Source organism: Aquarana catesbeiana, linkage group LG06 (genome assembly GCF_042186555.1).
Source record: "Aquarana catesbeiana isolate 2022-GZ linkage group LG06, ASM4218655v1, whole genome shotgun sequence".
NCBI classification, from domain to species: Eukaryota; Metazoa; Chordata; class Amphibia; order Anura; family Ranidae; genus Aquarana; species Aquarana catesbeiana.
In genome coordinates this window covers 294905413-294919837 of record NC_133329.1, presented here as the reverse complement: position 1 = coordinate 294919837, position 14425 = coordinate 294905413, and the positions used below count along the sequence as shown (strand labels likewise).

General features: G+C 38.8%; 1 protein-coding gene across 1 annotated transcript in view; it reads left to right on the top strand.

The window, feature by feature from the left end:
- The window catches only part of TSPEAR (thrombospondin type laminin G domain and EAR repeats), a 247921-nt gene that overhangs the window by 63364 nt on the left and 170132 nt on the right, over positions 1–14425 (top strand). Inside the window, exons 2-3 of the mRNA XM_073633468.1 lie at positions 4383–4600; positions 9739–9977. Of these exons, the coding sequence (XP_073489569.1) occupies positions 4383–4600; positions 9739–9977 (457 nt within the window). The remainder of the gene's footprint in view (positions 1–4382; positions 4601–9738; positions 9978–14425) is intronic.

The window sequence follows — 14425 nt, the reverse complement described above, 5'->3', positions numbered from 1 at the left end:
ACAGATCGTGTGTTCCTAGTATATAGGAACACTGATCTGTCTCCTCCCCCAGTCAGTCCCATCCCCCAACAGTAAGAACACAAAGTGAGGGAACACAATTAACCCCTTGATCGCCCCCTAGTGTTAACCCCTTCCCTGCCAGTGACATTTATACAGTAATCAATGGCTAATTATAGCTCTGATCGCTGTATAAATGTCAGTGGTTTCAAAAAAGTGTCAAAAGTCTGTCCGCCGCAATGTTGCAGTCACAATAAAAATTGCAGATCGCCGCCATTACTAGTAAAAAATTAAATTATAATAAAAATGCCATAAAAATGCCATAAATCAATAACCTATTTTGTAGGCGCTATAACTTTTGGGCAAACCAATCAATATTGCGATTTTTTTTTTTTTTACCAAAAATATGTAGAAGAATACATATCAGCCTAAACTGAGGAATTTTTTTTTTTCAATTGGGATATTTATTATAGCAAAAAGTAAAAAATATTGTATTTTTTTGTCAAAATTGTAGCTCTTTTTTTGTTTAGAACGCAAAAAATAAAAACCGCAGAGGTGATCAAATACCACCAAAAGAAAGCTCTATTTGTGGGGGAAAAAAAGGATCTCAATTTTGTTTGGGTACAACGTTACACGACTGCGCAATTGTCAGTCAAAGCGACGCAGTGCCGTATCACAAAAAATGGCCGGGCAGGAAGGGGGAAAATTCTTCCAGGGCTGTAGTGGTCAAGTGCCTACTAGACCCTTTGTTTTAGATATATACAGTGTAACAGTGGCACAGTGTAACTAAAAAATGCACTTAGTGTAATTTGGTTTTATTACTTGGCTGGTGTCTTATGCCAAATCATGGTGTGTGCCCAAGACAGCCTGGGCTCAAAGTAAGCAGGTTGGATGATGCTGGCCATCATTTAACTTCAGTAGTGCAGGGAGCGGCACTAATCAAGTGGTGCAACTACCAGGGTAGCAAAGGTCGCATTTACAACTGGGCCCTGGTGTTCTGCCACTGTAGGGGGCCCAGAAAGGAAAGGGCACTGTGACAAGAGTAAAGGGCACTGGGATCAGGGGGAAGGGCCCCGAGTGTGGAGGGAAGGGCCTCAGGGGTGAGGGAGGCCCTTCATGGTTTCTTGCACCAGGACCCTGAAGGTTCTGATTATGCCTCTGGCACTAACATTGAAATGTCAGCACTGCTCTTAGACATGGTGATGCACCCTCAGGAGATGCGCCCATGACAGCTCACGAGGGCTTATGAGGGCTCATAGGAAGCAGGTTGGATGACTCTGGCCATCACTATATTTAAATGGGGAGCAGCAATTGGTAGCAAAGTGGAGGAAAGCCCTGGAGAGAAGGTGAGTATAGCAGTGAGAGCTGTATGTTTTGTTAAATGCTTTTGGTTTTTTTTTTTTTTTACAATTTGTAAAAGTGTAGATTTGCTTTAACGCGGTCCATAAAGTCTGTGGACAAAAAAGCGGTTAATTGTTGTTGTTACTGCATTTGAATTAGAACCATTTATAATGTTTATATTACAGCTAAACTTGATGTACAGCTTAAAATGTATTTGGTAGGAGCCTGCCAAATAGTGTGCAGCTCTATATATTCGATGCATCTCTTCTCAATCTGATACCAAGCTGTCCAGCCATTGCCACATATGATTTACTTTCTATGATCTGTTTGTCACTGTCAAGTTTAAGTGGTCAGGCAATTGACAAGGTGGCAACTACTTGATTGCAGGTGACCTCAGACCCCATGGTAATAATGGGCCAAAATAGATCTTCCTTTATGTAAGCTGATCTAGTTTTCATAGTTTTTAAAGCTCAAATCCTGGCTGTTTTTCTTTAAATGTTATTTAATTTAATAACCAGGAGCCAAAAGAAGATTGTACTGCAAATAGCAAATACAGTGCCTTGAAATGTTACAACCAAAAAATGTAAATGTATTTTATTGGGATTTTATTGGGATTTTATAGATCAACACAAAGTGGCACATAATTGTAAAGTGGAAGGAAAATGATACATTTTTTACAAATAAATACGTGAAAAGTGTGGCGTGCATTTGTATTCAGCCCCCTTTACTTCGATACCCCTAACTAAAATCTAGTGGAACCAATTGCCTTCAGAAGTCACCTAATTAGTAGAGTCCACCTGTCTGTAATTTAATCTCAGTATAAATACAGTTGTTCTATGAAGCCCTCAGAGGTATGTTAGAGAACCTTAGTGAACAAACCGCATCATGAAGGCCAAGGAACACACCAGGCAGGTCAGGGATGAAGTTGTGGAGAATTTTAAAGCAGGGTTAGGTTATAAAAAAATATCTCAAGCTTTGAACATCTCACAGAGCATTGTTCAAACCATCATCCGAAAATGGAAAGAGTATGGCACAACTGCAAACCTACCAAGACTTTTTCCGTCCACCTAAACTGACAGGCCGGGCAAGAAGAGCATTAATCAGAGAAGCAGCCAAGAGGCCCATGGTAACTCTGGATGAGTTGCAGAGATCCACACCTCATGTGGGAGAATCTGTCCACAGGACAACTAATAGTCGTAAACTCCACAAATCTGGCCTGTGTGGAAGAGTGGCAAGAAGAAAGCCATTGTTGAAAGAAAGCCATAAGAAGTCCCATTTGCAGTTTGCGAGAAGCCATGTGGGGGACACAGCAAACATGTGGAAGAAGGTGCTCTGGTCAGATGAGACCAACATTTAACTTTTTGGCCTAAAAGCAAAAGCTATGTGTGGCAGAAAACTAACAACGCACATCATTCTTAGCACACTCCCCACCGTGAATCATGGTGGTGGCAGCATCATGTTGTGGGGATGCTTTTTAACAGCAGGGACAGGGAAGCTGATCAGAGTTGACTGGAAGATGGATGGCACCAAATACAGGGCAATCTTAGAAGAAAACATTTAGAGCCTGCAAAAGACTTGAGACTGGGGCAGAGGTCCGTCTTCCAGCAGTAGAACGACCCTAAACATACAGCCAGAGCTACAATGGAATGGTTTAGATTAAAGCATATTCATGTTTTAGAATGGCCCATTCAAAGTCCAGACCTAAATCCAATTGAGAATCTGTGGCAAGACTTGAAAATTGATGTTCACAGACATTCTCCATCCAATCTGACAGAGCTTGAGCTATTTTTTAAAGAAGAATGTGCAAAAACTTCACTCTAGATGTGCAAAGCTGGTAGAGACATGCCCAAAAAAGACTTTCAGCTGTAATTGCAGCGAAAGGTGGTTCTACAAAGTATTTACTCAGGGAGACTGAATACAAATGCATGCCACACTTTCACATATTTATTTGTAAAACAATTTGAAAACCATTTATCATTTTCCATCCACTTCACAATTATGTGCTACTTTGTGTTGGTCTATCACATAAAATCCCAATAAAATACATTTATGTTTTTGGTTGTAACATGACAAAATTTGGAAAATTTCAAGGGATAGGAATACTTTTTCACAGCACTGTACATAGGTTGAAAAGAACTGTCAAATGTATATATTTTAATTGAACCCCCCAAAATTGATGGATGAAGGATGAAATGTCAAAAAAGGTACACATTATGAAAAAACTAAGTAATTGTGTGCTGAAGTAATTCTTGGTTTTCTAGCTGAACTTGCACACCATATTAAAAGGTATTTTTATGCTATAAATTACAAGCTAACCAACTAGGAAAATTATGGGGCTGAGGGTTTAGAATTATAGTGAAGATGTTTTGGAAAGTCACCGTGCTAGAGCAGTGAGACAACCTTCCACGGACTCAGCCATGCAGTGGTAGATTTGAATGTATCGATGGTAAACAGAGACTTCAAAAATGAATATGGTAGAAAAATCTGGGACAAAAACATATACAGTAGATATAATTAATGCAATATACAGTAACAAGTGTTGACTTGTAGTGAGGACTTGTGACACCAGAGGAAATAGGCTGCTTTGAAGTAAATTACATAGGCCAGAGATTTAATATGATGCAGATAATGAGCATGTATTATCTTTAAATGTAATTCCTTTTGAAATAAATGTATCTATGCTTAGGCTCCCTGTGTTTTTTTTTTTAGAAATTATATGTATTTTAAATGATGGTAAGTCACTAAAAACTTGCATTATAATTGTTTTAATTTAGTTAAATGCTATCATTCTAGCAATATTAGGTTGATTAAGCATATATGTAAGAAAATAAAACTAAACTACTTTGTTATATTTATTGTAGAAGAGACAATGAGATTTATGCAAAACCCGATGCATAGAAACCAATCAGCTAACAGTTTTTTTTGTCAAAGTTTAATTGAATAGGCTGAAGTTAGAAGATTTTGCACTCTGAAGTTTTAATAAATCAACCCCACTGTATCATAACGGTATCATTTAAAAATTGTGTGTTGCTATCTTTTTATAGACCTCCAACCACTGGACATGTTGTCTGAAATGATCTCTCCAAATAAATCCTTAGCTGGATTAAAGATGGTTCAGTCTCAAGGAGTGCGTGGGTTTCATCTCTCAGGATCACCCCATGAATTGAGTTTTCCATCATCCCGCCTATTCCACAACTGTAATCTCTTTCCAGAGGAGTTTTCTATTGTTATTACTGTGAAAATCCCAAGTCTTCCACCCAAGGTAACCATCTTATTTTATACCAATTACTGCTGGTAGAAATGGACTGGAGATTGCCCTAAACCTATCCTTCTTCCCAAGTCTAATAACCATAAACCTACCACTTTCCCTGGTCAAGTCGGAACTGTTTCTAATATGAACTTGTCAAGAAGATGTACTATATCTGTCTATTATATTAGACCCCCAGTCACAACTATTAATTGGTGCTGACTGGAGGGAGGTTAGTGGTGGGGGGTAAGTAATAACCACCTTACCCGTATATAAAGCAAACATACCTGTAACTAAAATAAAATGTATTATGGGGCATTGCTAGTAGGTTGGAAACATGTGGACATGTGTAGGTAAAACCGGGGCGACATAGCACATATCTGGGACTTAAAAGACTAATTCAAAAAGAGATTTTGACACAGAACTGGCACTAGATGCTAAGCAAAGGAGATGGGACCTGTGGTCTACCTTACAATAAAGGAGATGTAGGGAAAAACATTTATTTTGGAGAAAATTGTATATGGGGCAATGACTTTCAAAGCCTCCTCGTGTCCCAGTTCTGCCTTGTCAAAATGCCTTCTCTAGTGCAGATAACTAAGAAGCAGGAAATAAAACACAGAGCATTGGGTTAAGACACATAAAAGAAACTTCTTTTGGACAATTTCATGGCTGTGGTGCTATACTGTAAACATCGACCTCAATGTCCTCAGCTATCTTCATCTCTGGATATACAAATTTCTGGCTAGTGCCAGTGCAAGTGCCAGTGTATTTCCTATCAAAGCCATAGGGACTTTAAATTGTTGTCACCCATACTGGGCAATCGTAAATTTGTTTCTGTGTAATGAAAGCTGAATCCTGCTTGCTACAGGATTCACAACCAATTGCAGTTGGCAATGTCTAAAGGTTTTGAGCTCATTTTTTTCAGTTTACAGTCTTTAAATTAAGCTGTAAAGACTTCCCATTCCCCAACACCTAAAATCTAATTATCAGTTTTGCATAAGCCAACTTAATGTATTTCAAATACTGGGGCTACAATTACAACATCTTGCAATGTGATCTTTACTTTGGATTTGGTCATGTAATCTCTGTTAAAGTGAGTTCAGATGAGCTATTCCTCTCCTTCAGCAGAGTTTCACACCAGATGCTTAGCATTGTGGTCATCTACCCAGCCACCATGCCATTCTGGAGAATCAGTTTCTACAGCTCAGGGGATACATTGGGGAGGGCATCAGTGGTTTTTACTTAAAGATAAACTTTGCTTTGCCTACGAAGGCAAATGTAAAGAATCACTTAGCTCCTGTCTCCTTTAGCAGCAAGTACTTACCTTTCCTTATTCTGACAGTGCACTGTTCCACTACACTGGACTGGAGAAAGAAAGCTCTGTGCAATCTCCAAACTGACTTTTCGGAGTTTACACAGGGCAAAGGACTTTATCTTGGGCTCCACATGACAGTGTTGGGAAAATCATGGGGCACCTAGTGCTGCCACCTGTACCCAGAATTTTTCCCCAGTCCCCAGCAGAGTGATGAAAGGTGAGCACATGCTGCTTGGAAGAGAGGGGTAAGTGTCCCTTTCTTTTACCCATTTCTTTTTACATTTCTTCATTTGCGTCCTGGTTTCTGGCCTATGCCAAAATGATGTATTCAGCAGGAGAGGGGGCTTTTTCAGCTAAGCACACCCTCCTGCCTGCATGCTTGAGCTAAGGGCAGATACATGGATCATCTGCCCTTACTCAAGATGGCCACGCCTAGAAATGCTAAAGGGTATTTTTTAAAGTGAATACTCAACAAAACAAAGCATGAAGACAGATGGATGAGTGAGTTTGCTTTGAATAATAAAAATTAATTAAGTAGCATTTTCAGTTTGTGGTGCTTAAACACAGTTAAAGTATAACGATAGGTAAAACTTTTTTTTCTCATTTTGGATAGAGTGCAGAGGGATTAGAATGCTTGTCAGTTTTTATTGCTGTCTGTGCTTCCATTATGAAGATTCATCCTCTCTATTTTTCCTGTTTACCATTATCATTGAAAGTGAAAGTAAAAGAAAATCCCAAATTTTGGGTTGTCCCCAGAAAAGTAATAGATAGGAAATCTTTCAATTGGGACACTGGTTCTGGTGATCTGGGGGTCCCCAAGGAATTCCCTTAATTTGCGGGGATTTCCTCTCACTTCCTGTTTGGCTTTTGGACAGGAATTGAAGGGATAGATCTGTTTTATCATTCTGTACCCTGAAAATGACATTATTGTGGACTGTATTATCAATAAAGTATCTTTATTTTACTGTACCCTAAACGCATTATTTTAGAAAACAAACACCGGAAAAGAAAAACATTTTGTGATACAACTAGTATAGTTTTGGGAAATGTATCTTCATAATTTCTTTTCATTTCACCCTGCATAGAAGATATAAGAAAAAAGTAAGCGCTTACAAAATATTAGCCAGCAAGCTCAACTGCATCGAACACCTCTGTCAATTTAACATGTTTCAGGCACTGGGAGCCTAAGGGGAGGAGGATTAGGCAACCTACAAAAAAGAGTAGAGTGCTGGATGAACTTTACTAGTGTAATGTCTATTCATAGCCTAATGAAAAGGCAGGTGACAATGGAAACTGCAGAGTAACATTAAACAATTGTGAGGTGCATGTACAAATGGTCAGCGCCAATGGGGCAAAAAAAAAAAAAAAAAAAGAATATTATTAAGCTATTTCCAATGTTAGACAAATGTTTTTTACAGGACAAATGTATATGAACTTTCAATGGTTGAATTGCTATGTGATTTTTTTTTTTTTTAATAAATGTGCCCTTATCCTAAAGATGAAACCCTTCCTGACCAAGCCCTTTTTTGTGACACGGCACTGCATCGTTTTAACTGACAGTTGTGCGGTCGTGCGACGCTGTACCCAAACAAAATTGATATCCTTTTTTTCCCACAAATAGAGCTTTCTTTTGGTGGTATTTGATCACCTCTGCGGTTTTTATTTTTTGCACTATAAACAAAAAAAGAGCAACAATTTAGAAAAAAAGCAATATTTTTTACTTTCTGTTATAATAAATATCCCCAAAAAATATAAAAAAACTAATTTCTTCCTCAGTTTAGGCCAATATGTATTCTTCTACATATTTTTGGTAAAAAAAATCGCAATAAGCGTATATTGATTGGTTTGCGCAAAAGTTATCGCATCTACAAAATAGGGGATAGATTTATGGCATTATTATTATTATTTTTTTTTTAAATTAGTAATGGCAGCGATCTGCGATTTTTTTTTATTTCATCGAGGCTGTGACATTGCGGCGGACAAATCAGACACTTTTGACACTATTTTGGGATCATTGGCATTTATACAGCAATCAGTGCTATAAAAATGCACTGATTACTGTGTGAATATCACTGGCAGGGAACAGGTTAAACACTAGGGGGCGATCGAGGGGTTAAGTGTGTTCCCTCAGTGTATTCTAACTGTAGGGAGGATGGGCTCACTAGAACATAACAGAGATCACTGCTCCCGATCACTGGGAGCAGTAGATCTCTGTCATGTTGCTAGGCATCTCCCCGTTCTGCCTCTCCGTGCCACGAACGCGGGCCACTTGCAGACATCGAGTCCGCGGGACCCGTGGGCACGCTTCTGCGGTGCATGAAGGGCATGCGTCCGCTAGCCGCTGATGATGGAATGACGTACGGGTATGTCATTTTGCGCACCCGTGCCACTTTGACGAAGCATATTGGCGTGAGCCGGTCGGCAAGTGGTTAAGCAAGTAAGTAAGGATTTTACTCAAATTAATTAATCAGTACACAGCTGTAGAGAGGAGAGTTCATCTTATAGAGACCCTTCACTTCTGTTGAATATTTTGTTTTATTTCATGCCTAATGTATTTATATATAAATGAAAAAAGTTGTGGGCCCGCTGCGCAGAATCATGTGATTCCACATTTCTGGGTAGGGGGTGCGCGCCCGTGATTTGTCCCAGCACATGCCAATCACTGGGTCCCGGCCAGTGATTGACCACCGGCAACTTCCGATCGGCTCTGAGCTTCACGGAACACAGCTCTGTGAGTGTAAACAACACAGAGCTGTGTTTAGTGACAGGGGATTCAGTTGTGTTTTCGTTCCCTGCTAAGCAAAACAACTAGATTCCTAGTAAAAGCAGCACACAGTACACACATAAACACTTGTTAGGCACTTGTTTAACCCCTTCATCGTCCTAGATGTTAACCACTTCCTTCCCAGTGTCATTAGTTCAGTGACAATGCATATTATTAATACTGATCACTGTAATAATGTCACTGGTGATGTCAGTGGCAGTTATTTATTTCCCACAAAGTGACAGTTAGTGTCAGATTCCCAGCCATCCTGCTATAAGTTGCTGATCACCGCCATTACTAGTATATAAAAAAATAAAACCATCAATGTACACTTATTGGGATTTTTTGTTACCAAAGACATGTAGCAGAATACATTTTGGCCAAAATGTATTCAGAGATTTCTTTTTTTAATTTTTTTTATGTGATATGTTTTATAGCAGAAAGTAAAACATATGTTTTTTTTTGTTTTTATATATATATATATATATATATATATATATATATATATATATATAAAATAAAAAACCCAGACGTGATCAAATACCACCAAAAAAAAGCTCTATTTGTGTAATAAAAACCTATATATTTGTTTGGGTGCAGCGTTGCATGACTGTGCAATTGTCAGTTAAAGCTGAGCTCCACCCAAAAGGGGAACTTCCACTTTAAGGCCTCCTCCACAGCTCCTGTTTGTGAAATGGAGCTTTTGGGGAGAAGGTGGGAGGAGCGAGTACCCAATTTTGACTCGTGCATGCGCAGTGGGCACTCGACTGTGAAGCCGCAAGCTGTCACAGCCAGATGCCCATAGTGAAGATTCTGGCACTGGTGAGGGAGGACAACAGCTGGATTGTGGGACAGGTGAGTGTCTGTTTATTAAAAGTCAGTAGCTACAGTTTTCGTAGCTGCTGACTTTTAATTTTCACTAAAGAGACTTTAAAGTAGCGCAGTGCCACATAGCAAAAAATGGCCTGGTCACAAAGGGGGTAAAATCTTCTGGAGCTGAAGTGGTTAAAGATAGAAGTAGAAAGGGTTGTGTATATTTACAAGGTCCTAATTGAAGATTGTATTTTGTAACAGAAAAATGAATACTTGTTCACTATGATCACTGAAGACAGCAGACATGTTCTTCTTGGCCTGAGGTACTCTGAAAATAAGCTACATTTCCTGTTCAGGAATACAGAACGTCCTGATGAATGGCAAACCAAAGTTACTTTCCGAAGCATCTCATTGGCTGATGATCGATGGCACACATTGGTCTTAGCTGTGTCTGGAACTTCCATCACCCTTACCATTGATTGCAATATACCAACAGAAATGTAAGTTAGGTGTTGTATTACCATGTATGCTCTAAAAAGTGTTTGACTGGTACTTTATAATGATTATATTAAGGCATAACATTGTATAATACAGTATACTGACAACAAATGTGTTTAAATCAATCTCTAATCATCTGGCATTTTGTAGGCAATAAAATAAACATAATGATCACCCCAGGCAAATGGACATCACATCACAGATTCCTGAGAGCTCTGGTTGTTAACAAATTACATTTATAATAATTTTCTCGTAGCATAACAAGCTGCTAAAAATCAGCATAAACAGGGATCAGTCCCATGTACAGCACTTACCACCAAAACCCAAGTCCAAGGAAAGAAATGTTAGTAAAGATTTGCTCCCCTAAATGGCTAAGAGAGGACAGTGTCAGCTTTCTGCTGGTTCCAAGACTGAAGAGGCTGAGTGACCAGTCAACAAAATCCACCCTCATGCAATTGATGTGCTCCTGATCTGTTCCAAACCTGGGAAGATAGTTTCCTAGCAGTTAAAAATCGTCACTGGCCGGTTGCTGTCAGGGTGGACATTATTTTTCCCTCTTTCCTTTCCATTGACATAAACTTTGGCAAGAACGCATCAGAGCTGGAAGGGGTGTCGCCAATTTGTTAGCCTGGCAGAGATTGCTCCTGAATGTTTGACAACTCCTTTTGTATGTCCAAACCCAAGGCTTTTTTTTTCCAGTTTCGGATAGAGTAGGGAATGGTTAAAAAAAACTTTGTAAGTGTTTTTGATGTAATATTGGTCCTGTGAATGTCCATGGTGAATCTCCCTAGTGGGGACATGGTGAATCTCCCTAATGGGACATGGTGAATCTCCCTAGTGGGGACATGGTGACTCTCCCTAATGGGGACATGGTGAATCTCCCTAGTGGGGACATGGTGAATCTCCCTAGTGGGAACATGGTGAATCTCCCTAGTGGGAACATGGTGAATCTCCCTAGTGGGAACATGGTGAATCTTCCTAGTGGGAACATGGTGAATCTCCCTAGTGGGAACATGGTGAATATCCCTTTCGGGACACAGTGTGCCTAGCAGGGACACAAGGAACCTCCCTAGCGGGGTCACAGACAGCAATAACAACTGACAGGGTTCTCAAAACCTCCACACTTTTTTATAATAAACAAAAATGTTTCCGTTTTACAAATAATGTCTTTTGCCTTCCTCTGACTAACTTAAAATACGAGCATGTCATTTATTATATACACTGAAGAAACTAATAAAATAGATCTGTCACAAACCTACACACCACCTGACTAGTTTCACCAAAACTGAATTTATTTCATTAGCCCCTTATTTACAGTAATTTCTATAGTATAGTATAATCTAATCAGAAATACAATACAAAACAATTTACAAAAAAAATTGCATCATAACTACAATGTACAAGACTATACTAGATTTCTTTAAAATGTAGAACAAATTTTAAACAATCAGCCGATTTTCCTTGTTTCACAGCAAATCAGAACCGATAAATGAAAATTTGTTTGAAAATTCTCGTATGACAAAGGCTTTTTTTGTTGTTTATTGTTTCTGATCATGTGCAGCCTTTTTTTCCTGATTTTTCTTGTACAAAAATCGTATGAAAACGGTACACATTTAATGAAAATAGTTTGTTCTGTTCCTGTACGTACTTTCCAAGTGTTGTACTGCCTCTCTATTTGCCCGTTGTAACCTCTCCCCTGTAAAGTGTCAAGGTGCAGAACAGAGAACTCAAATTACAAAGCGTATCCTGCGGGTGCAGCGCTACACTTTTCTAAAGACAGCCCAAATGTTAGATTTCTTATCACTTTCTACCCCAGTGAAAAACAGGGGGCAGAGGGTAGATCCCCTATAGATATCCTATAAGGAGAAGCCCAGTAGAGGTCCTAATTCTCCCTACACTAGATAGGAACTTAAACGGAGCTTAGGATTCGCCCTTGCTCCTATGTGATAGGACTCAGACCCGGCAATAGGCTACCAGGAGGATAGTGTCCAGGAGGATGGAGCAGCACTTAGAAAATAATTCTTCTATCATGCCTGCTATCCGGAGAACTGTTACTTTGTCCTGAATGGGCAAGAGTTTGCTTTAAGAATATTCTTACTAGGAGCTAAAATTCCTAGCCATTACATCATTTATGTGCAGCAGGACATCACAATGTTCTCCAATATACAAAGACATTCAATGCCATAAATAGAATATCTTCCATCACAACAAATATTGCTAATAATTAGAAAGCATTTACCCATTTTGAAGTAAACTTTCTTTGATGTCTATTTAATAGCTATGCAGACTCCACATGTACAGGATTATTAGTAGAAGAAAACCTTTTGATTTTAAAAATTGCGTCCTTATATGCATTATTCTTATTCTGCGGAATAAAAATATCACAACTCATCGAGGTGCTCAGTACTAAACGAGGACATAAGAGACTTGGATACAGGGGGTACAGGTACTACACTCCACACTCAGAAACAATAAGGACCCTTTTAAATGTGTATGAAATTCTTAATTGGAGCATGGTCAGGCTATCACAAGATCAGATTGGTGAGAACGGTAAAATGTGTTGATGTTGTGGATATAGTAAATATATATATATATATATATATATATATCACAGTATATTTATACACAGTATATATATATATATATATATATATATATATATATATATCTATATATATATATATATCTATATATATATAGATATATATATATATATATATATATATATATATATATATACTCACTGGCCACTTTATTAGGTACACTTTGCTAGTATCGGGTTGGTCCCCCTTTTGCCTTCAGAACTACCTTAATTCTTTGTGGCATAGATTTAACAAGGTGTTGGAAACATTCCTCAGAGATTTTGATTCATATTGACATGATAAAATCACGTAGTTGTTGCAGATTTGTCGGCTGCACATCCATGATGCGAATCTCCCGTTCCAAAGCATAACAAAGGTGCTCTATTGGATTGAGATCTGGTGACTGTGGGGGGCATTGGAGTACAGTTAATGCATTGTCATGTTCAAGTAACCAGTTTGAGATGATTTGAGCTTGGTGACATGGAAAATTATCCTGCTGGAAGTAGCCATCAGAAGATGGGTACACTGTCATCAGAAAGGGATTGACATGGTCAGCAACAATACTCAGGTAGGCCGTGGCATTTAAACGATGCTCAATTGATGCTAAGGGGCCCAAAGTGTGCAAAGAGAATATCCCCCACACTATTACACCACCACCACCAGCCTGAACCGTTGATACAAGGCAGGATGGATCCATGCTTTCATGTTGTTTATGCCAAATTCTAACCCTACCATCTGAATGTCGCAGCTGAAATGGAGACTTTTTAGACCAGGCAACATTTTTCCAATCTTCTATTGTTCAATTTTAGTGAGCCTGTGCAAACTGTAGCCTCAGTTTCCTATTCTTAGCTGACAGGAGTGGCACCCGGGGTTGTCTTCTGCTTTTGTAACCCATCTGTTTGAAGGTTGGGTGTGTTGTGCATTCAGAGATGGTATTCTGCATACCTTGGTTGTAAGTAGTGGTTATTTAAGTTACTGTTGCCATTCTATCTTCTCGAACCAGTCTGCCCATTCTCCTTTGAACTCTGACATCAACAAGCCATTTTCATCCACACAACTTCCACTCACTGGATATTTTCTCTTTTTCGGACCATTCTTTGTAAACCTTAGAGATGGTTGTGCGTGAAAATCCCAGTAGATCAGCAGTTTTTGAAACACTCAGATCAGCCCATCTGGCACCAACAACCATGCCACGTTCAAAGTCACTTAAATCCCCTTTCTTCCCCATTCTGATGCACAGTCTGAACTTCAGCGAGTTGTCTTCACCATGTCTAGATACCTAAATGCATTGAGTTGCTGCATCGTGATTGGCTGATTAGTAATTTGTGTTACCAAGCAATTGAACAGGTGTACCTAATAAAGTGGCCGGTGTGTATGTTTGTGTGCGTGTGTGTGTGTGTATATATATATATATATATATATATATATATATATATATATAAAATACATTTTTTTTTCTGGATTATGTAATATTGTGCTGCTAATTTGACAAGAGTATTTTTACAAAAATTAGGAGGAATTAGTCATTTTTGAAGCAGACCTTTTTTCAGGTTTACAAGTTTGAATGGATACATTCCTGACATGCCACAATATACAGCAGCAGAATATGTTTTAAAAAAAATACTCTACCTTTTCTGTTTCATTTGTTTATTTTGCTTTATAAGAAGGAGAAAGAGTAGCATACATGAGATGTTTGGTGTAAAAATCCACAGTTCATCAAGGATGCAGGAAGGTATAACATAGAAATAGCTCCAGACAAATGACTTTGCCTAGAGATGTTGTCATCTGTCTCCTGTAGGCAGGAAAAATTAATTTTTCAGTCTCCCCAGTGATCAAAATGCAACATTGTAATTTTGTAGTGAGACTCA